The 26,908-nt window shown below is 33.3% G+C and overlaps 1 protein-coding gene across 5 annotated transcripts in view; it reads right to left on the bottom strand.

The window, feature by feature from the left end:
* Deup1 (deuterosome assembly protein 1) overlaps window positions 1-26,908 on the bottom strand; it is a 102,350-nt gene that overhangs the window by 23,776 nt on the left and 51,666 nt on the right. For all 5 annotated transcript variants that reach the window (XR_013437829.1, XM_078046866.1, XM_078046865.1 and 2 more), the window contains 4 exons: window positions 23,865-23,970; window positions 18,324-18,521; window positions 16,613-16,699; window positions 4,266-4,462 (listed from right to left, as the gene is read on the bottom strand). Coding sequence is in view for 4 of the 5 variants with exons in the window: in XM_078046866.1 (XP_077902992.1) it covers window positions 4,266-4,462; window positions 16,613-16,699; window positions 18,324-18,521; window positions 23,865-23,970 (588 nt within the window). In the remaining variant the exon portion in view is untranslated. The remainder of the gene's footprint in view (window positions 1-4,265; window positions 4,463-16,612; window positions 16,700-18,323; window positions 18,522-23,864; window positions 23,971-26,908) is intronic.

Genomic DNA, 26,908 nt, shown 5'->3' with positions numbered 1-26,908 from the left:
AGACACACTTTTTTTTAATTCTCTGTTACTTTGACCTTGCTGGCTATCTTAATAGAACTATATATATATTTTTAATGTTAAAACAAGTCTTTGTATAATGATAACTCTAATCTCAATAGGGTTTAATAATTTATAGCATGTTTTCAATTTACATATTTCCCAAGCTCCTCCATTTACTAGTTTTGTATTTTTGAGGAAATGGCTTTATCTTGCTGTGACTTTAATTTTATCATTTATAAGAAAGGGTTGCTATAAGAGTTAGATGATTAATATATGTAAAACATTTAGAACACAATGCCTGACACATACTAAATGCTCAATAAAGATTGGATGCTTTTATTTTAAACACATTTGATCTTCAAAATAATCCTAACTAGTGAACATTATCTACAGAAGAGGAAAGTAAAATTAAAAACTATATTTTTTTATACAATCGTTTATTTTAAAAATCAGGTTAAATTGCTAGGAAGTGATGATTCTGAATCTTTGACTCATTTCCAGGTTCACCTGATATTAAACTCCACAATTTTGATAAAAAACATAGTATGAAAAGTATGGTTTAATGCCAAAATACAGGTAGAAGATGAGACTGAAAAAATACTAATAGATTTTAAATTTTGGTCTGCTAACCAGATATATGAGTAATAAAACAAAGAAACAAATCAGTTTACCCTAAAAATTTTATTTTAAGAGTCCCAACAATATGGGCTATTTAGGATTAAATTGCTCTATTCCATAATAATGTGGTTTACATTTAATCATCAAAGACCATGAAAATATAAAAATCTATCCAATTTGGAATTATTTATTTTTACTAACATCCAAATTTCCCACAGGTATTAAGCATTTTCAAAGTCTTCAAAGTTTAAAAAAATCCACATTATATTTCTCTGTTCTTATCCAAAGACCAATTCTACCTAGGCTTGTTTCTTATTATGCAAACATTTTCAAAGCTATGCATACAAATAGCAATAAAAGTTAAGTGAGGCATCTGTAAATTAGTACATAAAAACAAATACAACACGTTTCCCATTTTTACTTATCTTGAAATAAATCTTTTCCCCCATTCTTCCAAACCATTATTACCATGGAAACAGAACAGCAAATTAACTGAAATAACATGGTTTATGATGTGCACAATAAGATGGAACATCTCACAATTCAAACAGAATGATAGCAGTTGCATAGTACATCTGCATTTAATCTTAGGCCAGACCTTTTAATTTGAGTGGCTGCCATCTATACTTCAGAGCAGAGTGGAAAAAACAAGATAATCATAGAAGTGATTCAAGAAACCTATATACATATATCTGTATTCTCAATTATACAGAGATTTCAGGCAAAGTATTATTTGTTCTAAATTATCTAAATAATTATCTCAATTATCCATTTTGCTATGGAGGTATAGATACAGTTTTATGATGTTAATTACTAAAATTTATATAGGAACATTCTTTTTATAGTAAGATCAATAAAATGTAGAGATTGAAAGGAAAGACTACATTATGAACTAAAGTGCTTCTGTTTTAAATCATCTTTATATCTGACAAGCTCTTCTTCTAGAATATAGCTATTCAAATACTTCATAAAACCACCTTGCATAAAATGCTACATATATCAATTTAAAAGCTATCTTTAAAATTATTTCAGAAGGCTTCTAATATCCCTTCACAAGCTGATCTGTTCAATTAGCTTTCCCATGGATCCTATTCCAAGGCCCCAGTCCAATTTTGATAGGTCCCAGTTGCTGTGCTAGGGAGCAGAACTCTATCTACTGGAGTCTTGAGTCAGCTTTGCAGTTTTCTGTCCTCTATATGTACAGGCAACCCTGGCTCCAATGCTTTCCCTTTAGAATATGGGATCATCTCCTAAGCATAAAACAAGATCCCATCACAAACTATGCCAGTGTTTTCTAGCCTCACATAAAACTCCACATGAGCTCCTGATTCTGTGGACTGTTCATTGTTGCCTGGCCTACAACCATTCAGCTGTGTTGCTTCTTTTTGAGCAATAGCATGGTATAAAATTTTCTCAACTTAGTTTTGGCTTCTAGGTGACTATTCACTCCTTGACAGGGAAACATGCATGTGGTTATGACAAACCTATTGACTTTGTGGCTTTTTAGTATTAGAAACTTTTAATTTATTAGCTAGACTTGAAGCCATTTTAATGATTAATGTTTGTGATACTGAAATATTTCCAGTATATGATACAATTTTTAAAACCATAAATTCACTTTTAAGTGAATATCTCATAGATAGACAAGTTCCATTTATTATAAAATTGATTTATTAAAATTAGTTGAAAATTAATAGTTCTGAATTCCACTATGCCAAATTTGCTTATAAGTCATTGAAACTTTAAAACTAGAACAATTAAGGACAATACTCAGAACATCCTAATCAAATCCAACTAAATTTGATAATTTTTTTAAAAAGTGCTGAGTAATTATCATATTAGAAAGTAAATGCTTTGGACTAGTGAGTGAACATTAAAAACATCACTTTGAAGAGAGTGAAAACCACCAAAGTTGGGTTAAGTGTGAATAAAAGATTACTTAATATACATTTTTTTTTTCAGTTAAAAGCAAGAATTTCCCTACACTAGACTTTAAATTTTTGTGGAGCATTATCTTCATAAACCTTTATCTAAAAGGTTTTTCTTTCCTAAAATAGTTCAATAAAAATAGTTCAATAGCATTAGCTATTGATATATAATCATGACTTGTATATTTTCTGATCAATTTATGCCTAACAAATATATATCTATAGCATTGACTACCTGACTTCACCAAGCTGTGTTTTGAGGAAAAGAATTATTTCATTTTTTTACTTGCTAAAATTAATACAGAGGTTTCTGTTTTACAGTTCTCCACTGGTGAGTTCACAGTGTCCTTGCATCTTAACAACTCTTCCCCATACTGGGTTCTACATGTAATAATTTATTCAGAACATTTGAAATGCTGTTTCTTTTAAAAACGAGGTCACTGGAGAACACTGAAATCAGATGAGGCATTAAAACAAATTTAATGAAACTTTCAACAAATGAAACTGGCAGGACACAAGGCTTTACAGCAGGAACAGTCGTCCAAACTGCTTATTAAGATAATCTCCTGCTGAGCATTTTACCTCTTATGTTACTTTCTCTGTCCCCTACTGTCTTGTTTTTGTTAGGCACTTTTAACACATTCTGTACTGTCTGACAAAGAGAAAGAAAGGGGTACTGAAACAAGAAAAGTACTTTTTAGAAATAATAAAAGGCACAGTAACTGTCTTTTTTTTCTAAATAACAACACCTGGACCCCTTATCTAAGGCTTTCAAAGTTATTTCCACAAGAAACTATAGGCAGCAGCGTGCTGCACCCAATGGGTGATCAGTACTAGACAGGTGACTGATGGTCACACAGGAAGACCCTTTATGGTATTTTTAGGGGCCTGTCTCTCTTACCTGGGAGTCATCATTTGACCTGCAGAGAACTAAAAGTAGGGTAGCATTTTGAAAAGTGTTTATTTAATATTAGAAAATATATTCTTGTACCCAAATAAAGATTAAGGCCTTTGGATGGGTTTTCAGATAATGCTGGGTAATGAATGCACATTAGTATGGTAATACACATGAGCAGTTCTCATCAGAGAAGTGGTCTATGGCTGTGGCCAGTGAGTGGCCTCTTCCATCCTCTCTCTACTGCTTTTATACTGCTGCTGCCACCTTGCCACCACAGCACCCCACCACTGAGAACTCTTTTGGGATAGTGGTCAATCTTCATCACCAGAAGAGGGTTATTAATTTGGCACTTTTGAACAGTTTTATTTCACGTAGCAGACGAACGTCTTTCCTTCTAATACGTACATAGGGCTGGCATGGTGAAAAGAGAGAACTGTGCTACACCCATGACAATCTTGAACAGACTTTGTTTTTTTTTTAAATGTCCCGTTAACTTTTGAATTTATCTCCTGTAGATATGCTTAGTTAACAACTTGAGCCAAGCACACCTATCCCCCACAGGAGTGCATTTGAGGAAATAACAGATCCGGCTATTAGTTTATTCACCAAAACATACAGTTTAGGTCCTGTGTGTTGTTAGAGAAGCACTACTATTATTATAAATACAATTTTGTTAGTAATAATATCAGTAATAATGGCTAACAACTTTTCTTTATCTTAGCCCAAAGACCAAGAAGCAATAATGACTAAACACCTAAAATGAATTAAAGATAAATGTCAATGTTTTAAACTTATGTCCTTATATAATGGAGCTGGCATACCTATCTTCATTTTTTTCCATTTTTATTTGGTTTTGATAGGAGTATCTTCCTGTTTCTTCATAGGTATTTTGATTAGACCATGCTGATTTTCCATTGATTTGAAGTTTTGCAAGATCACTTCGAAGCCTTTCGTTCTCATATTCCAGTTTGTTAATGGATGTATGCCTTGAATGTTCCCTGTTAGTGAAGTCCACACTCTAGAGAATGAAATAAACTATCATTGAATAACTTGGTCCTTATAAATGATGCATATTTTCTGTGTTTGGACACATGTGCTTTAAGGACCTTTCATTTGAGCCACGTAATGCAGTTTTATTTTGCTTACTTCCTAAAAGCTCCTCCTCACAAGAAGCAGATACTCAGTGAAAATAGCTGCTGAACACATTCCCAATGAAAGCAGGGCACACAGTACTGTCTGTGTGCTTCAATAGTGACAAGGTTTACTCTGTGCATTATCATTCTCTACAACAAATTGGCCAGAGTTAAAACTTATGTGTTTATAGGCATACCTCCTAGTGTTGATAAAAAATGGAAACAAAATATAAAATTCAACTTTAAAGGAATATTTTTTCTGATTAAAATAACTCACATCCTTATATAAAATATGAATGATATTAAGAATAAATGTTCCACACTACTACCACTCAGTGATAACTGGAACTATTATATCTTTCTGCCAATAAGAAATACATACATATAAGGTATGGATACTTAATTATTAAAATTATAATAATAATTACAAAATTATAATGTACAAAGAGCAATAAAGTTTTGGAGTTTTGGAGACTGTTTTTTCCCCATTGAAAATTATGTATACTTTAAAAATGATTTTTAATGACTGCATCAAAGAGGTATAAATGAATTCATTTAATCATTTCTATTACAGAAGATTTAGTTTGCCTTCAAAATTATAAATAACCCTCTCTTTGATTTTCTTATGCACGAATCTTGGTATTTCTTTAGATAGATTCCAAGAGTGGGGATCACTAGGAAAAAATGTATAAATGTTTCTGAAGAACTTGATTAAGAAGTATGATTTTTTTCCCCTATAAATTGGAGAAACCCAAGTATCATAATTTCACACCAGTAATGTATTAGGGGCCTATTTTATCACACTAACAATAATTTAATATTACTAACTTTTAAAATGTGCTACTTCGATACATTAAATAGTAATTTTTTAGTGAAGTTGGTTATATTTTCACACTTTTCTGGCAATATCCACTCCATCTTTAGTTGGTTGTCTATTTGTGTTCTTTGCTCAATTTTCCATTAGAGTGTTTATGTTTTTCTAATCTGAAATAATTTTCTAATATTAGGGATAATAATCCATTGATTAATTGATGATTTTTAGTGTATGATGTGTTTTATCTAGAAAGTTTTTTTTCCATTGTTTAATTGGTGATTTTTTAGTGTATGATGTGTTTTATCTAGAAAGTTTTTTTTAAGTGAAATCTATTGTTTTTTTCCTTTGTGACTTCTTTACTTTTAAATTGCAGTTTTCTTTTGATCATAAAAGCAATTGTACCATCTTCTATTTGTTCATAATTTAATTCTTTTAATTCTTTAGTATACTTGTAATTAATTTGGTATGAGATTTAAAATAATAAATTATTCTAATTATTCAAACATCCATTTAATCATTAATGGATTATACTAAATCTATATAGAGTGGGGTCTGATTCAGGATTATTATATCCTGCTGATCCTACAGATGTGATTATGCCAGCACCACATCTGGTACGGGATATTCAATTTTAATGCATCCTCAAAATAGAAAGTGAAGCATGTTTAAATCACAGAAATGCGTTTTAGAGTAAGAATAGAGATTTCTGAGGCTTTTAAGTTAAATACTATAAGAAATTTCCTAGTGTCTAAACTTCTCAAAAAGTTTTAAAAGATAGTTTATATTTCAGAACAAAAACTCATAACACGCTTTACATGAAGCTATGTCATCCTCCTTATCCTATGATTTGCATGTCCACGAGTAGCACAGCTGCTGATTAAATAATTGTTTTCTGATTTCAGAGGTAATATTCTTCCACAAAAAGCATAACTTAAGAAAGCATCTTTTTTGATATTTCAAAGTCTGTAAGACTCTAAATGATTAGAGCTTACACCTTTCTTTTTGAAGTTCCTAAGTATAAAGTTTTGAGTGCCGTTCATATAGGCTGCCACCCTATAAAGTCATTCTAAGTTTTCTAAATTTTTGACTAATTGCACATTGAAAATTATCCATATAATCTCATATTAATATCAAGGCTGATAAATATATGTAGAAATACATACATAGTAGATTATGTATTAAATATATTTGCCTGTTTATCTTTTTATTCAAAGGCCAAGTCTGCTTACTATACTTTCTTTTACTGCCTATTGCATTATGGAACTTTAGTAAATATGTAAGAAGATCTTGTTATTGAATGGAAGAAGATGTTCCAGGAGAGCAAACTGTAAAATTTTTTTATTAGTCTATTATAGTTCTATATAATATTGTAGTTCATTTTGTCATAATCATACATGCCTGGAGTATGATTTGCTCCACTTCAGTCCCTAGTACTTCCCGCTCCTCTTCTCTTCCCTGAGCCTCTTCCTCTACTCCACTTGTCTTCCTTCTATTTATTTATAGTTTTTGAAAAAAAATGGTGCTTTATATATAAATGAAGGTGAAATTCACTGTGGTATATTCACATATGTACACAGCATAATTTGGTCAATTTCATTCCATCCTTCTTCTCTTTTCCTTTCTGTCCCTCCTTCCTCTCCTTCTTAATCTATTCCACTGATCTCCCTTCTATTTCACAAAACAATCCTGGGTGGGTTACATGCTTCTTAATCTTCAAACAAGGTAGTCTTTGAGAAAAGAGGGGCTTTCTGTTAGGTATTTCTGTTAGGCCTTTGCCTTTAGAATTTTTCAATATTTTCTCTTCTGAGATAACAGTGTAGATAAAAGAACCATCTATAATCTTTTGCTTTAAAGGAAGGATTGCTCATTTTTAAATTAGAGTAGATTTGCAGTAAACATAAAGAGGCAGAGTCTTATAAAATTTTGTCCTCCAAGGGGAAAAATTCATAAAGGCAAATCTGATTGAAAAAGGTAGACCACAAACTTATCTTTGGATGAGATTAAAAATATGACTCCAGATAAGACGTCTGTCAGTCAAAATATATAATTATTGATGGTTTGTTGCTCAATTGAAACTGTATTCAAGATTTCTCTATAAAATTAGATTTTATCTATGACTATTTTGGGTTCAGTGTTGATTTAAAGCAATTAAGAAGAATAGCAATGATTTTTAAATACCCTCCAATTTTCTAAATGTACCATAATTAGATAAATGTTATGAACATAATCTAAAAGAATAAAACAGGTAATATATTTATGTCTTATATTTAAGAACATATTCCATTTTTCTTAACAAGGTTTTTTGAGCTCTCGTTTTGTGTTTTCCTTATTTTTTTTTTTGTAATTTCAGAAATATATCCCCACTAGGTGGTTATCATTTGAAAACACATTTTAATTAAATTACATCTGTATTTCTTTCTCCACCCTCCCCTCCAACCCCAATCTCCACCCCTGCTTTTTTGGTAGTGCTGGGGATCTAACCCAGGACTTCATGCATGAAAGACAACTGAGTCAAGTGTTCTCCCACTGAGCCCCACAGGGCTACCTATGTATTTCTGATGGGTTCTTTTATTTAGACCTATTATTCAACTCTCATTTTTTTTTCAAAAATTTAGAGTTCTATAATTTTAATTCATTTCTTTGTTTTTAGAAGGGTTAAAAGACCTGGTGCCTATCTATTGGGAAAGGTTAGAATGAGGCAATTGAATTATTGAAATGCCTGAATTTTAGCATTTTGCATGTACGTTTTTTCTTTTTAGTTATGTATATTTGTTCTGGTTTGGAAGTGAGGTGTCCCTCAAAGCTCATGTGTGAGATAACAAGACAGTTCAGAGGAGAAATTATTGGGTTATGAGAGCCCTAACCCAAACAGTGAATTAATCCCCTGATGGGATTCACTGAGTGGTGACTAAAGGCAGGTAGAGTGTGGCTTGAGAAGGTAGGTTATTGTCGTGACTCTGGGATATATATTTTATATATTTTAAGTAGAGTCTCTCTCTGCCTTATGATCATCATGTGAGCTGCTTCCCTCCATATAATCTTCCACCATGACGTCCTGCCCCACCTTAAGCCCCAAGGAGGAATGGAACCAGCTGTCTATGGACTGAGATCTCTGAAACTGAGAGCCCCTAAGTAAACTTTCCTCCTCTCCAGTTATTCTGGTCAGATCTTTTAGTCACAGCAGCAAAATAACTGACTAAAACAATATTCAACAATAATAATTAGGCTCACAAAATATTTCTACAGAAAGAAAGATTTTAGTATACTTTATGGTTAGCATGTTAGTTAACAGTACGTAAATGTATATTTAATCATTAGGAGGGTGCTAATTTTTATGCTACTACTTTATTTAGCTAACTTATGGATACTGAAAAGCAAACTAGTTTTCTTAAAAATTACCATAAATTCTAAGGTCTGATTAATTCAGTAAAACTTAATACAGTTTCCTTAAATCAAAGTAAAATTAATAATTACAATGATTGGACCAAGTAAATATAGAATCAAAGAAAATTATCAAGATAAACTTGATTATTTGTTAGCAATTGAGGAGAAGAATAAAAGAAAACCCGTGTTTTTGCAGTCGAATTTTAACATAAACTCAATGAAAACATCTCTTGCCAAGCCAGGAGCCTCTTGCTAGTTCTCAGATACTCTTAAGCATCTCACTGAGACCCGAGGGAACTTAAGACACCAGCTGGTTTTCCCAGCAGAACATTCCCTGCCTAAAAACAGGAACTGCTTAGCCCTGTCCATACACTGGTGACAACTGAGTGTAGACCACCTGCTCCTTCCACTGGGTGGGGTCCTTTTGATAAACTGTCTCCCCCTAAGTGAAAATGAGCAGGGAGCTTCACAGTTAGTAATGTAGAAATATTCTCGAAGCTATAGCTATTTAAATATGACCAATTAGAAGATCAGTAATTTCCTTGTCTAGAAAGGAAAAGGGAATTATTATTTTAATGTTATCCAAATATCACAAGCGTTGAAGGCTTAAAAATAATGATGTAAATATTTTGTTTCTTATTGCCTGAGGTGAAATTTCAGTACCAGTTGTTTAAACCCATGTTTATTTTTCCTTTCCAATTATTTCAGAAATAACTACCTTGATATGGGATTTTTTTCACAAAACAGATATGATTTTTTAAGAAACTAGAAAAAGTACAACAAAATAAAACAAACCAGGGAAAAGAAATTAACTGATAAAAACTAAAAATACATGAAGTGGGTAAAAAAATAAATTGATCTAAAAGCCAATGCTTTCAAATAACTAATAAAATGAATAATACTCTTATGATTCAGAATTAAAACAAAAGATACATATTTAGCTATATAACATTAGGAATAAGAAAAGAAATTTAAAGAATATAAAAGTGATGAAAAGATTGTAGGCTATTACTAACTGGTAACAAGAAAACAAATTGAAATGGGTAAAGATTTCCTAGAAAAATACAAATTATCAAAATGAACTAAGAAGTAGTGAAATTTTTGAATATACCAAGAACCTAAAAGAAAATATAAATGAAATTTACCAAGTCTGGATGATTTTACAGCTACATTCTTTTTTTTTAAATGAGGTAACTTTTTTTCTTATAGCTTTATTTTATTCATTTATTTTTTGTGTGATGCTGAGGATTGAACCCAGGGCCTCACACATGGTAGGCAAGTGCTCTACCACTGAGCCACAACCCCAGCCCACTACATTTTTTTAACCTTTAAGGAACTGATAATTTCAATATTGTTTAAACTACTCTAGACTACTTATAAAATGAGAAAGCTCCCAATTTAAATTATAAAGCCAGTTTAACTTTGAAAAAGAGAGAACTATATACAAATACCATGTATATATACAGATCTTAGTTTATAAGATCTGTTATTTATAAAACATTAACATAGAGAATCCAGGAATACATTAAAATTCCTAAAGTATGGCTATTATGAATTGAATTGTATGCTTTTAGAAAATATATGTTGAAGTCCTAATCCCTAGTTCCTCATAATGTGTCATTATTGGAAAGGACGTCTTAGAGTTAAAATGAGGTCATAATGTGGGCCTTAATCCAATGTCATTAGTACATAAGCAGGCACACATGGAGAGAAGACAATGTGAAGAAACACAAACACAGGAAGCGGATGCCCTTGTGAAATCAGAGATACATGAAGAGCACCATGCCAGCAAAGATTGAAGTGACACTTCTGCAAGCCCAGGAACACCAAAGATTGCTGGCAAACCCTCAAAAACCAGGAAGAGGTAAGGAAGAATCCTCCCATATGGATTTCGGATGGAGCACAGCCCTGCTGACTCCTTAATTTTGGACTTCAAGCCTCCAGAATTCTGAAAAAATAAATATTCTGTTGTTTGAAAGCCACCCTGTTCATGGCCCTTTGTTATGGCAATCCTTATCAAATTAATACAATGACTGAAGATTTACTCCAGGATTCTAATTTGGGTGAATATCAACCATAGTTTATTACACATTAACCATAGTTATTACACATCAACAAATAAAAGAGCAAAATCCATGATGTCATCCATGCTGATAAAAACTGGCAGCAATTATTAATTAAAATTCTAAGTAAAACAAGAATAGGAGGATTTAATTATCAAATCAGGAAGTAATGTTATACTAAGCAAAAATGTAAATTTAAAATCAGAAACAAGAAAACTTGCCAGCACACACTTTATTACTTAATATTTTCTTGTAAGTTTTAGCAAATGCAGTGTAACACACACACACACACACACACACACACACACACACACACACCCCAACAAAACAAAACAAAACAAAACTGTTATAAATAGCGGGAAGGAAGTGATACAACCATTTTTGTTGATAAGATTATATATCTTAAAAACATAAATACCTCTAGTAAAAATGTTATTAGAATTAATAAAATAATTTGGATTTTTTGTATATTGGAATAGGATTCTAGATATGGAAAAGGGAAAATATTTCCATTTATAATAATAACAAGAATTGTGAAATACCTGGGAAAAATTTTTTTAAAAGGCACAGAACCAACATAAAGAAAAACTATAAAATACTTTAAAAAACTATATGAAGAAACAGAAAACCATGCTCTACTCTTAGATGGAAAAACTATAATAAAATTTCTAGCTGGGCACAGTGGTACACATCTGTAATCCCAGCAACTTGGGAGGCTGAGGCAAGATGATCTCAAGTTTGAGACCAGCCACAGCAATTTAGATCCTAAGCAACTTAGCAACACCATATTTCAAAATAAAAGATGATAAATAAAGGACTGGAGATATGCCTCAGCGGTTAATCACCCCTGGGTTCAATCCCCATGCCAAAAAGGAAGAAAGAAAGAAAGAAAATTAAAATGCCATATCTTTTAAAATTAATATATAAATTTAATTCAATTCCAAATGTAATACAATAGGAAGTTACGAGAATAAACTGGATAAACTGAACTTAATGTTGATATAAACAATTAAATTTTGCTATTTTTTATCAATTCAAAATTCTAACTCAAATAGATTCAAGAATTGGATAAAAAAATATAAAAATCTTTGAAGAAACTCTAAAGGGTTATATATTCATGTAGAGGTTAGGAAAACCCTGTTGTTCAAGAAAAGAAACTCCAAAGCAAGAAATTTTGGACAAATAAAAGTTTAAAACTGCATAATGGCAAAAACATATCATAAGCAAAGTTTCAATCAATCAACAGATTTATAAAATTGCTGTTATAAATTAGAAATAAAAAACAAATAACCCCAAAAATGAGAAAAGACTATATTCTCATTCATATTAATACAAATTGCCAACAAATGAATAAAACTATGCTCAACTATTCTCAGAGAAGTGAAAATTAAAGTCTATTGAGAAATTATCTTATAACCATCATATTGACTGTGTTAGTCAGCTTTTTATCCCTGTGGCTAATACACCTGACAACAATAACTTAGAGGAAGGAAATCTTATTTTAGATAATTTTTGGAGTTTAGCCAATGGTTAGCCTCCTACATTGCTCTAGGCTCAAGATGAGGCAGAACATCATGGTATAAGGGTGTGGTGGAGAGCAGCTTCCCACCTCATGGCAGGCAAGAAGTAGAAAGAGAAAGGGGAAGAGGCTAAAGGGAAGAGGAACCCTTCCAGAACACAACCCCAATAGCCACACCCCACCTACCTACAGTTATCACCCAGTTAGTCCATTAAAACTAGGTTGTATGAGATTAGGTCACAACTCTCATAATCTAATTTTTCCTTTCAATATTTCTGCATCAACACGGAAGCTTTGAGGAAGAACTCATTTCCAAACCCTAACACTGACACAAACTAAAAAGAGCAATAACACATATTGTTGGTAAGGTTCAAAGAGAGAAAGTTAGAAATATGATTTAATAACAGCTATTAAAATGAAAATACATCCTGTGAATCAGCAATTCCAGTTCTAGGAAACCATTCCAAGACCGTGTGTGTGTGTGTGTGTGTGTGTGTGTATACATTGTGTGTGTGTGTGTGTATACATATATATGTACATATACACACATATGTATATACATGTATATGTACACACACATATATACACATATATGTGTGTATATATATATATATATACACACATACATGGATTTTTATATTATTCACTTAGGCAAAAAACTGAAAGCAGAGTTAAAATTATTATGAAAAATGTTTAATAGATTTTGATACATTTATATCATGGAATATTATAAAATATAAATAATGAAAGACTTGAACCAGTTGATTTGGAAGGATTCCAAGGGTTATATTTTTTTATTAGTGTGTAATAATTGTATAGAATATTGGGTTTGATTGTGGTGCATTCATATTTGTCTATAACATACTTTGATCAATTTCATTCCCTAGTACCTCCTTTACCAATCCTTCCTCCATTCTCCTGTTCTCCTTTCCCTACCCTACTGGTGTCTCTTCTATTTTTCATCAAATCCTCCCCACCAAGACCTTTTTTTTTCTTTCTAACTTCCACATAGAAGAAAAAAGGTATGACCCTTGACTTTCTGAGTCTGGCTTATTTCATTTAACATGATGTTCTATTGTTGAGTGAACAAAAACAAGACATACAGAAGTATGTAATTCTTATTTTTGAAAATGATAAAATCCATAAATAGGCCCATGACTACACACACACACACATGCATGCACACACACGAAAAAGTACAAAATGATAACATATTTTAACTGGTGAATGGGGTATGATGTGAGTAGAGGAATGAAAGAAAGGGAAAGGGGCTAAAGCAAGCAAAAAAATTACTTCTGAAATTACTAGTATGTAACTTATGAATCAGTTCATAAAAATTATGTGTATTTTACATGAGTATATTTTTTCCTAGAAAATTAGGAAAAATGAAAACATATTTACTGTCTTTTATAAATGTCTATGTAGGGCTGGGGTTGTGTGGCTCAGTGGTAGAGCACTTGCCTAGCATGTGTGAGGCACTAGGTTTAAACCTCAGCACACATAAAAATAAATAAATAAATGTATTGTGTCCATCTACAACTAAAAAAAAAAAAATTTTAAATGTCTTTGTATATAGTCAAAGGCAGCTTTAGATAATGCATATATAATATATTTATATCTGTAAAAGAATACCCAACTCACCTTTCTATATGTGTAAGAGAAAAGTGATTGAATACTGCACACTGCTTTGTTAGTACTGGATATCTCTGAAGTTCCAGTTGGGATTAGGGATAGAGATATAGATAATTAGCTTCTTCTTTATATATTGTTTGTATGTTTTATTTCTTTTTTAAAATTAAATTATTTATTCTAATTTGTTATACATAATGGCAGAATGCAATTCATTTCATATTACACATATAGAGCACAATTTCTCAAGTCACTGTACACAAAGTATTTTCACACCATTTGTGTCTTCATACATGTACTTAGGGTACATCCACCATCATTCCTACCCTCTGCCCCCTCCTTTTCTCTTTCTCCCCTTTGCCCTCTCTAAAGTTCCTCCATTCCTCCCATGCTCCCCTCCCATCGCCAATTTGAGTCAGCATCCTCATAACAAAGAAAACATTTGGCCTTTGTTTTTTTGGGGATTTGCTTGCTTCACTTAGCATTATATCCAACTCCATCCATTTTCCTGCAAATGCCATGATTTTATTATCTTTTAATGCTGAGTAATGTTCCACTGTGTATATACACCAAAGTTTCCCTATCCATTCATCTATGGAAGGGTATTCTAGGTTGGTTCCATAATTTAGCTATTATTAATTGTGTTGCTATACTCAACTCAAAGTGGATCAAGGACCTGGGAATTAAACCAGAGACCTTGCTTACACCTAATGGAAGAAACAGTAGGCCTTAATCTACATCATGTTGAATTTGGCACCAATGTTCTTAATAAGACTCCTGTAGTACAAGAATTAAAACCAAGAATCAATAAATCGGAATAGATTCAAACTGAAAAGCAAAAGAAACAATCAGTAAGGTAAATAGAGAGCCTACAGAATGGGAGCAAATCTTTACTACAAGCACATCAGATAGAGCACTAATCTCTAGGAAATATAAAGAACTCAAAAATCTTAACATCAAAAAAACAAATAAACCAATCAATAAATGGGCCAAGGAACTGAACAGACACTTCTCAGAAGAGGATATACAATCAATCAACAAATATATGAAAAAATGTTCAATATCTCCAGCAATTAGAAAAATGCAAATCAAAACTACTCTAAGATATCATCTCACTTCAGTCAGAATGGCAGCTATTATGAAGACAAACAACAATAAGTGTTGGCGAGGATGTGGGGAGAAATGTACACTCATACACTGCTGGTGGGACTGCAAATTGGTGCAGCCAAAATTGAAAGCAGTAGGGAGATTCCTTGGAAAACTTGGAATGGAACCACCATTCAACCAAGCTCTCTCTTTCCTCGGTCTATATCCAAAGGACTTAAAAACAGCATTCTACAGGGACTCAGCCATAACAATGTTCTATGTTTTATTTATTTAAAAAAATGTTCAAAACAAATAAATAAACAAAACAAAATACCTACAGGTGCCAGAATGAAGCACCTCAGAGAGGGCTGTGATGACCTTGAAAAAACACCTAAAAACATTCAGATTGAATCTTCAAAATAATACAAATACTATTTTATAATTTAAAAAATACACCCATGGAGCCAGGACCTTACTTAATGTTTTGTATGGCTAGAGTTTAGAAATGAAACATCTTAGGTGACAAGCAGTGTTTTTCATGTAGCAGATAAGGAAACCATACATGTTTTACTTTTTACTCATTTATACTCCAGTTACAGGATCCATAACCATATTCAGAGAAGGTGGCAGAATGTTTCTAGATGCTTCTACTCTGCTAGAATATGGACTATTCTGAGAATAAGAATATCACAGAAATATAGACCCATGGCTTGAGAAGGCAGTGTGGAGAATGCCTAATCCAACTCCCTCACTTTATCACTGAAGAAACTGAGGCCAGGTTAAGCAATTATAATCTCATATCTTATCCTCTTCATTCTTGACTGGCAGAAAAATCATTTTAAAACTTCTCTCAGAGTAAGTAAATGATAAACATGGAACACTGGTATATTAGTTCAATGAATTAAAAATTCTCACATAAAAATCAACCATCAACTATTAAACAATGGAATTGAGACACAGAACCTGCTTAGGTTGCCTTGTGCAAACCTGTAAAGCCATCAGTTCATTCATTCATTTATTCATGCCTCTTTGTATTCAACCAACATATATCAAAGACTTACTCTACACCTGATATTGTGAGGTGCTGCTGATACAAACAATAGAACATGATCCCCAATTGTCATCCAGTGACAGGCTACAAAACAAGTCAGACCAAAACAGAAACCAAATGTTGATGAAATAATTCATTCTAACTGGGTTTTGGGGAGTGGCTTCATTGAGGGGAAGGTTGACACTGAAATCAGGCATGTAGGATATAGGACTTCAAGGCAACAACAAGAGCAAAAGCGAGGAAACAGCATATTTGGCATGTTTTGGGAAATTATCAGAATTGAGCTCAATCCAGGAAAAGAAGAAGGGAGAAAACTAGAAATTAAAATGTTCCAGCCTGAAGATAAAAGTGAATTCAACTGAAGTGTAAGACAATTTGCCACTCCAACTCCTGCATGCCTGATACATGGCAAGTGGTCAATAAACGGTATCTGGGTAAATCCACTGTGTAAACTCTTGTTCAATTTATTGAATGAATTCAGCATATTACCATATATTGCCCAGGGTCTAAATCTCCCATCATTCCTTTTAGATGTGTGTTTTCTGTTCTGATAGCTTTATATCTCATATCTGAGACCTGAAAAATGAGTAGATAAAAGGAAATGTAAAATTCATAGTGAAAACTTGTAATCTTATTAAAATTAAGGATGCACAGAAATATTTTCTAATTGCAGTGAAGAGAAACACTTCTGCTTAGGTTTATCTACTAAGTACTCTTATTCAGCTCTTCTATCTTTGGCCAGCCCCACTATAACCTCCTCTTATAAATTAAAAGCACATACTTATGATAATGATTCATTTACTTTTCCCCCTTCCAGTCCCCAAATTCCATTTCTCATTGATATTTTCTATTGTATACAAATTATCACCACAAAAATAGTTTAAAAATCACACTTAAAATAATACCATCTATTACATTTCTTTAACACCTGATTAAGTTTTCCAATATGTTACACATATCTTTCATATTTAATTTTGTTCTTTCTGGTATTTCTACCAAGTTTCCCTTCTTGTTTGTGACTTCTTCATTTTGTCTTCTAATTTTTTTTCTTTCCCTGATATTTTTTACTTGAAAATACTTGGATATGGTACCTGTCCTTTTGTTTATTTAGGGCTAATTTCTATATAAAACACTTGCTTTAAAGATTTACTTTTGTAAATTACTAAGTATATGCTCATTGACAACATCTAGAAAATATTTAAGAGTAAAAAGTGAAAGTAAGAATCATTCATAATCCAACTACCCAGATCACTATACCCAACTTTAAATATTCCTTTCCCACACAGCTACCACTGATGCTATTATCTTGTTGCTGTTTTCTTGTGTGTTGTATATGTTAATCACAGTTTAAGGTTTATAATTGGGAAAAGGCTGAGTCTCTTCTGTTTCTGTAATATGCAGGATTTAATAGTCACACTATTTGTGAAATGATCTTCTATGCTTAGAAAGTTATTGAATTTTTTTCAATAAATGTTTTGTGCTCTGAAAACATCTAGATTTGGAGTAAAAAAGGCAGATAAATACTGTGTTCTCAATAGCAGATTACCAATTTGATTATGAATAAAAGATTGAGAGAATTTAAAAAATAAATAGGAAGGAAGGAGGAAAGCCAGGCAGGCCTGGCAAAGAGGGAAGGAGAGAGAGAGAATAGAAGTTACTTGTGATATTTCAGTATTGAGGTACTATTGCTGTTTTTCCTCAAGCACTAGGCTATTTATTGAGTGAATGTTCAGTAAATATGAACTGATTTTCATGTTAGAGCACACATTTTTAAAACCCTAAAGGAATTCTTATAATGAAATGATGGGTAGGAAATGTCCCAGAAAAACTGGAATAGTTTTTTTTTTTTAAATAAAAATGTTAGTGAACAGGACATACAGAAAACAACTAAGAAAGAAAAGTTTAATTAGCACATATGTGGGAGGTGCTCAAAATATGGTTACAAGAAAATGGTAGGATGAGATTTGACATTACCTTGTATTGTTGCTTATTTCCCTAATTCTTTATTTTAGGAAACTTTATCTCACAATGGTTTTATGATTCTACAAAGCATTTCTATGACAACACAAGAATTTCTGTGATGCCAAGTTCCAGATACAATACCAAGCAATGCAATGCTTTTATGAGTCAATAACAAAGCCCTCCGTGAGCACTGAACAAGAGTGTGCCCTGGAAAAGAGCTTTCTTCTTGCTTGCATACCTGTTGCTTTGCTAACATTTTTTCTTTTATTTCTAACTCCATCTTTAGCTGTCTTTCCAAAAGGGCAGCTTTCTTCATGACAGTTGCTATAGTGATCTCCTTTTGATGAAGCTCCTCTGTTAAGTCAGAGATTTCATTCCTCATTCTTTCCTGCTCAGAGCTGTGGAACTCTTCCTCTGGATAGAGCTGGCTTCTTATCTGCAGCACAGATACCAGAAAACATGAGCAAATTCATTTATTTGTAGAGTAGCTCAAAGTTTTTCTTGGCCGTGTTCAGTTCTCCTATCCTAAAACTTGAAGAGGATCTACTGTATCTTCCTTTTATGATCCATACAAAATTAAAAACAGGTACTTAGGGCTGGGGTTGTAGCTCAGTGATAGAGCTCTTGCGTAGCATGTGTGAGGCACCAGATTTGATTCTCAGCATCACATATAAATAAATAATAAATATCCATTGACCACTAAAAAAATATTTTTAAAAAGGTACTTAACATGATTCATTTACTTTTTTCCTTCCAATTTCAACATTTCATTTATCATTTCTATTTCTTACTATATACAAATCATTATCTACTACTGACATTACTTTGGAAGGAACAGAAAGAATTATCAAGTGCTTTTTTATGTAGAAAAAAAAATTGGCTTAAAGAGGTTAAATGACTTGCTTAAAATCGTAAAACTAGTAACTGATAGAGTGGGGACTGGAACTTAGAGCTTTTGGCTTTTAATTTGGTGTTTTTTCTTTTTTAAACTAAATTATGCTGTACTATTTGCCACTAAATGCTGAGATTTTCAGAACCAATTTACAAAACATTTTAAGCTTAATGTGTTCATGAAAATGCATTACCTCCTCCCTGTGAACTCTCTTATATCCTTAATCTTGGCTATCTTTCTAAGCTCATCTGGAACTTCTCTTGTCCTTCCAAATCCAAGCAGGCAGCAAATTCTATCTATTCTATTTCAAGCTCTCCTAAATCTTGCCTCTGCTCTCCATTCCTACTGCTACTACCTTGACTCAGCCTCCTAGCATCTTTCTAGAAACTACTCATTGTTTCTAATTCTTGAGATTCAGAGATAAAATAATCATCAATCTCAAAAAAAAAATTGTCCATGGGGGAAACAGAAAAAATAGACAATTCCAGCACAGCGAAGTAATCAATGTTAGCAGTATGTAGTGGATAGTGCTTAACACAGCCTGGGGATGGATTCAGGACAGATTCCCAGAGGAGAGGGCATCGGACCAAATACTGATGAATGAATGGAAACCAGTCAGAAGACGGAGATGGAGAAGGACTCCCAGAAAACAATGAAGTGAAAACATGGGGTGAATGAGTAATGCACACTTAGTGGAGTAAAAGGAGTTTGGAGTGGCTAGACCAAGTACATTATGAGGAATAAGGCTGCAGAGGCTAAGTGGAGTTGAGTCACAATGAGATTTGCAGGAATTTACCCCAAGGCAAGAGGTTTTTTTTTTTTTTTCATTTAATATTGAAACTTTTTAGTCTATAATCTCTAAAAGAATAGGAACTCTGTTTCTCTCTTAACATAGCTAGAAAACATAACATATAAAAACTTAATTCCTTCACATCATTCATATCATCAAATATCCATGAAGAATTCAAATTTAAAATTGTATTAAAAATGTATCAAGTGTTCTTTAAGTTTTATTTAATTGACTTAGGCTCTAAATATGGTCTACCCTTGAAACTGGTGCATACATCTTTTTAAATCCTCTCTTTATGTGTGTTCTAAATACTTTTCATGCTTCATTTTTTTTTCAATTCCCACAATCTTTTTCTGGTTTGTAGATCAAACCATTAAGGTGCATGACTTTTTAATCACATTCCTGGTGAAAGACAGTTGATACCCAGACCTGTTGTTGTCTTGCCCGTTGTGCTCAGCAGCATGAAAGGGGCTTTTAAGATGGTTCACATGTTGGAAAAAGCTGGGTTCTAGGGAATGATACCTAGAATAGAACGACCTGACATGTCCAGAGGCAAATCTAACACATCACCAGGTTTTATACCATCCATCTTGTTTTAGTCAGCTTTTGCACTGCTGTGACTAAAAAGACCTGACAAGAACAATTTTTGAAGAGGAAAGTTCTTTGGGGATTCACAATTTCCGAAGTGTCAGTCCATAGACAGCTGGTTCCATTCCTTGGGGCAATAGGTGAAGCAGAACACCATGGTGGAAGAGTGTGGTAGAGGAAAGTGGCTCAGTAAGTTACCAGGAAGCAGAGAGAAGCCAACAGAGAGGCCATATGGGCTGCAATCAGCAAAGCCATAGAGGTAGAACTAATTACACAGCCCTTTGGAGAGAGCATCATGATGCCATGTGCCCACCTGCTGGACATGGAATGGAGCTACAAGGTTTATTTGCCTAGCTGTACTTAGGTCTTGCTTTAGTTCCATTCCTTCTTTCTATGCCCTAATTTCTCCTTTATGAGATGGAAATGTTTACTCTGTACCTGTACATATTGGATATATGCAACTTGTTTTTGACTTTTACAAGGGCTCACACTTAAAAGAGTTTGCCTTGAGTCTCAGTGGAGGTTTTGGACTTGTACTTTTGCATTGTGAGATAAGCATGAGGTTTTTGGTGTCAGGGACAATATTATGGTTTGTATTTTAGCTGTTCCCTACAAATTTATGTGTAAGACAATGCAAGAAGGTTTAGAGGTGAAATGATTGAGTCATGAGAGCCTTAACCCAATCAGTGAATTTATCCCCTGAAAGGGATTAAGTGAGTGGTGACTGAAGGCAGGCAGGGGGTGTGGCTGGAAGAGGTGGGTCATTAGGGGTGTGTGTCTTGGGGGTATACATTTTGTATCTGGTGAGTAATCTCTCTCCGCTTCCTAATCTTCATGTCTTGATCCACTTCCCTCCACCACACCATTCCACCAGGATGATCTGCCTCACCTGGAACCCTGAGGAAAAGAGGCAGCTGTCTAGGGACTGAGACTTCTGAAGCCTTAAGCCCCCAAATAAATTTTTCCTCTTCTAAAATTGCTCTTGTCAAGTCTTTTAGTCTCAGCAGTGAAAAAGCTGAAGAAAACACCTCACTTGTCAGATTCCATTCTTATTAATAACATTTTTAGAGTTTCAAAGTTGGACATGACCTTAGAAACCACATGGCCTTAACCATAACATTTAACAGAAGGTAAAGAAAAAAAGACCTGAAAGGGAAGAAAACTGACTGGGCCTAATTCATACAGCTCCTGAAAGCAAGTGAGGAGAGTAGGAGACTGGAGTACAAACATGCTAACCCCAGAACAATGTAACAAATCTCCTTTCGTTTCTTCTGTCTTCAGTTTTCTTCCCTTTTAGTTTATTTGATAAAACAGCAGCATTATTCTGGTGTTTGTCCCCATTTGGATTTTGCTGAGTACATTCCTGTGGTACAGTTTAACATGTTCTCCTTAAAATGGAACTTTGAAAATGGAAAAAAATTAACACATTATTATGAAAAAGCAGTGAACACTTTTTATTATTTTTACAATGTTTAGATATTAAAACAACATGCAATACTGCAAAGCTTCCTTATAAATAAGATTAATTTACCTGAGCTTCAAACGACTTTTGGTTTATTAAAAATGTGAATTTTATTACAAAACAAATGGCTAAAAATAGTTTTGTATTGGAAAAAGAAAACACTTGCAGGATTCATAATACATGGCTCTTGTTGGTTTTATTGCAAGAGAATGAAAATGCTCTCCACAAACACTTCCTGGAAGCTATAGCTATTTATATAGAATTCAGTTTATCTTTTCAGCATAGTATTGAACTATCTATTGGTCTCCAAGAGCTCATAGAGACCTGAGCCTTATATTCTCTTCCTCCATGTCAAAACTGTGTGAAATCAGTAGGTTCTTCATATTATTGAAAATTTCATTACTACCAAATAATCTATAATGCTAAGAAGAGTATATCTATACAAGGCTTTAATCAATTTTTTATCATAATGCATTAACTAGAGACACATCAGTGAAGAACAGTTTCCTAAAGTTATATTCTTAAAATGAACAAAATAAGTTTCATGGGATTATATGTCATTACATATGAAAAATATAACAGAAATGATCATTAAGTTTTGGGCTAGGGTTGTGGCTCAGGTACAGAGTGCTTGCCTAGCATGTGTGAGGCATTGGGTTCAATTCTCAGCACCACATATAAATAAATAAAAAATAAAGATTCACTGACAACTAACAAATGTTTTAACAAAAAAGAGAAATGATCATTAATTTGTAACTTTTCCTACACTGAACTTATATTTGTTCTCTGATAGTCAACTCTGTCATATAAGATCTTTCACATAATTTTATTTTCTATGGAAATTAACAGAATAGTTATAGTCCTACTAGATACTTAAAAAATGTTGACTTTACACAAACAGCAACTGAATTTATGGCTTTATGCATTTACAGGATAACTTAGTCTTAATTAATTCATTCTCTAAATGTTTATTTTCATTTACTATGTGTCAAGCCATGTGTAGGGCACTAGATGGTAGTTATAAGCCATGCTAACATTTGTTTAACTTTTAACAGTTGTTTAGATTTTATAGTATTGTATATTCTGTCTGATCCTCAAACCTAAAGACAAGAGAAATGAATAGCAGCTATGATAAATTCATGGAAAGAAAGACACTACTAAATCTTACTAGAAACAGAAGAGAAGAACATGCTTTTTGTAGGAGACTAGAGAATGACAGATGACTCTTTAAGAACAATGCCCAGGCCTTCCTCATTTTGTGGAAGAGTGCTTGACACACATCAGGCACTCAATGGAAAATGTTGTGTAACCCAAAATGCTAACAGCCAATATTTACTAGATGCTTACTCTTAGCTAGGCCCTTGTTCTTTGCACTTCACAGGCATTATCTCAAAGATTTTAACTTAAGGTAAGAGTATGGAGTCTGGATGCAGGTTGACTAGATTCAAATTGAGCCTCACCTACTGATTAGTTGTGTAAAGTTGGGGAAAGTTACTTCTCTGTTCTTAGTTTCCTCACATGTACAAAGGAGATAATTTTAGGACCTATCATATAAGATGGATGTGAAGAATAAATGAATTAGGATTTGTTAAATCCTCAGAACAGTTGCTGGCACATAGTAAGGGCAATAAGTAGTAGTTGTTATTGGCTTTTTCTGTCCCCATCACGTACATCTCCTTATGATGTAGGTACAGATCATTCCCATTCTAGAAATGAGGATCTTGAGCAGTGTGCACAGGCAACCTTCCAAGGCTTGTACACATGGCCAAGCCCCAGGGTCTGTGCTACCAACCTTCTTGCTATAAACCATGCCTCACTGAGCCACTAGTCCTCCATATTTCATGGGCAATCTCCCACTGGCAGAGTGACAATCCAAGGTTTGTGTACATACAGAACAATGTCAGAATTATTAGATTGACAGATTTTTAATTTAGGAAAAAATACAGAAGAAAAAAGAAAAGAGTTAGAAGGAAGTTGTTGTTGTTGTTTTAACTGTTCATATTCAGAGACTTCTTCTTGGAAGAATAGAGCTCATTAATTTCCATACCTTAGTTAATTCTTTTTCATGATTTGATTGGTCTGGGACCACTGGAAACATCTCTTTCCTTTTCCTTTCTGGTTCTTTAGTAGAAGGTGAATAAGATGGTTCAAGTCTACAAATTAAAAATAATAGGCTAAAATTAAGCTTAACTGGCCGAGCATGAAGGCAGATGCCTTTACTCCCATGAATCAGGCAGCTGAGACAGGAGGATTGCAAGTCCAAGGCCAGCTTCAGCAATTTAGCAAGGCCCTGTCTCAAAAATAAAAAATAAAAAGGGTTGGGAGATGTAGCTCAGTAGTAAAGCATGCATGGGTCCAATCCCTAGACCTCCCCTCAAAAAAATTAAGCTCAACTTAATAAATTGTTATGATTATATTATTAATTTAGACCGTTGTAGGCTGCATAGATAGATAGATCATTACTTTGTTGGAAACATTTCTAGTTATATAAATTGCAAGTGCTAATACATTCAGATCCCATAAGTATTTACATCTTTAACGGAGTACAAATAGTTTTAATGGGGAACAAGTGTAGTAATTAGTATGAAATTTCAATTATTCATTAGAATTGCCAGAATACTGGAATTGCATAGGTAGATATGATTTTTGGATAAGAAGAAAAGCCTGCTTCCTGTGATAAAACAGCCCAGAAACCCATGCCCCCAAAAGGAAACAACCCAACTTGCTAATGCATTGCAGGGAGCATCTATATCATGAGTAGTATGAAGGAAACAACTATTCCATAAATATGCTTAAAAATGATTACATATGGCAGTCTAGTCAGATGAAAGGCAACTACCCTTTGATGCCTCATTTATAAAATGGAATTGTAACCATGTATTAATACTGGAGAGGGGAAGCAGAGACTAGTATAAAAAGTACAATACCCCAAAAGAAGGTTGGAGAAGTATAGGCAAATAACGATCACTTCCATGTAAGGCAGGTTTATAAGATAAAAATCAGTAAAAAAATTAAAAAATAAAGATACCAGGTGGCAAAAACATCAGCGTTCTTTTAGAAGTCAGGCTTGATTATGCCTGTGGAGTCTTGTGTTTGAGGAATACATCCATTTGTAAGTAAAATTTTATATTGCCCAGAGTTTTTAGAAAGGTTCCACACATCAAAAAACACAAACCACACAAATAAAACAAGAAACCAAAATCTGAGTAATGATGTAGAAGTAACTAATTCAAAGATTAAAAATAAAGGATCTATCAAAAGGTAAAAATTATTAGTGATATTCCTGAAGTATAGATCAATTCTTTCTGATTATTGAGTATGTGTGTGTGTGTGTGTGCGTGCGTGTGTGTGCATGTGTGTTCATCCCACACAGTGTAGAAAACAGAGCATATTTGATAATATCACAGAAAGTTATCATCCAAGAAAAACTGTTGCTAACATTTTTGTGTATATTGCCTTTTTCCTTACGCATATGTGTGAATAAATAATATACATTTCCCCTATAATTAAAATACACTGTACACATTGATTTTCAATTTCTTTATTTTACACTTAGTAATATTTTGTGAGCATTTTTCATTTTGTCTGATGTTCTTCTAAAAGATCATTTCAGAATTAGTTTTAAAATTTTCTTATTTGGTATGATTTGTAAAAAGTGAAAAATGAAATTTCCTATTTTTCAGTTCTTCCTATGTGATTTTAGGGGGAGTAATGCGGAACTGAATCCTCATGGTAAACTTGCAAAGTTCATTGAGTGAGGGGAAAAATGTCAAACTCCAATTTAGAAAGGTGATAAAAACAATAATTATGCTAATATAAGACGCTAATATGAATATGTAAAAAAGGATGTAGGAAAAGGATGTTTGAATTATTTTAAGAATTCAAAATATATCCTTACAAGGTGCTTCTACTTCTAAGAAAAGAAAAGGAAAAGCTAATGAAAATCAGCATTATTGACTAAGGTTTTGAAAAAGAAATGAAGACATTACTGTACTATTTATATAAAGCTAGTGTGCATCTGCTCTCAGTAATCTGGGCTGCTTCACCTTAATACAGACACAAAAAGGAAACAAAGTCCAAATAAGAAACCAAAACAACAAAACAGAACAATATTTATATGAGAATAAACTAGAAGGATTCAAAAACTTGCAGTGGGAAGGATGGAGACTGAGAAGTCTAAAAGACAATGGAAACTGGAAATTTACATATATACCATTTCATCAAATCTCAGAATACTACAACTGAGGGATGCCCTCCAAATGAGAAAGATATGGCTTGAAGACCAAAATAAATACCAAATGACATGAAGGATGGCAAGGCAGAGCAAAAGTTTGTACTGACCAAATATGTGCATAAGTACAAGACTTTGGATCAAATTATGTCTTGAAGGAAAGCGGGCAATATTTACAGTTTAGCATTGGCCCTATAAGAGTGGAACAGAAACTGCCTACAATATTCCTCACAAAACCAGAGGTAGATACTCGTTGAATGGTGTGCTTTTCTACAATTTTTTTTTTTTTATGTTTCTGGGTACATACATTTGTTTCTTTGTGTGAAGACATTTCTCACTGACTCACCACACTGGAACAGCAGCTTATACATAAAAAATAGCCAAAAGATTTATTAGTCATCAGGGATGATGATGTATAGCTTGTATACAGAGCACTCAATAATGCTGACTGGCTAATAGGCAGTCTGCCATCCTTGGTGAGGCATACAATAGGTCACTTTGGGGGATCTTAATTTGCCATTAGTTGTTAAGGATAGACCTCAAAGAAGTGCTAACATAACCCACAACTTTGAAGAAACTGAAACAATAATTATATTTCAATAAAATTTCCCTTACCATTTGGCTATTCAATTTTTAAAATCCTATCACTGGCCTAGCGTTAGCTTTTTGATCATGAGGAATAGTTCTATGCCAATGAACTATTAAAGCATTCAAACTGTCTATTTATAAGCAAAAACACTTAATAATCCTCAGCAGTCCGATTTTCTTCGTGGTTATGGAGTACACAATATCTGATTTCAAAGAGGAAAAATTTCTGTTTAAAAAAAAACTTAATGGAATTGACAAGGTGGTAAGTAAGG

This window comes from Ictidomys tridecemlineatus, chromosome 4, assembly GCF_052094955.1.
Source record: "Ictidomys tridecemlineatus isolate mIctTri1 chromosome 4, mIctTri1.hap1, whole genome shotgun sequence".
NCBI lineage: Eukaryota > Metazoa > Chordata > Mammalia > Rodentia > Sciuridae > Ictidomys > Ictidomys tridecemlineatus.
The sequence above is the reverse complement of the archived record's forward strand: the minus strand, read 5'-3'. Positions and strand labels throughout refer to the sequence as shown.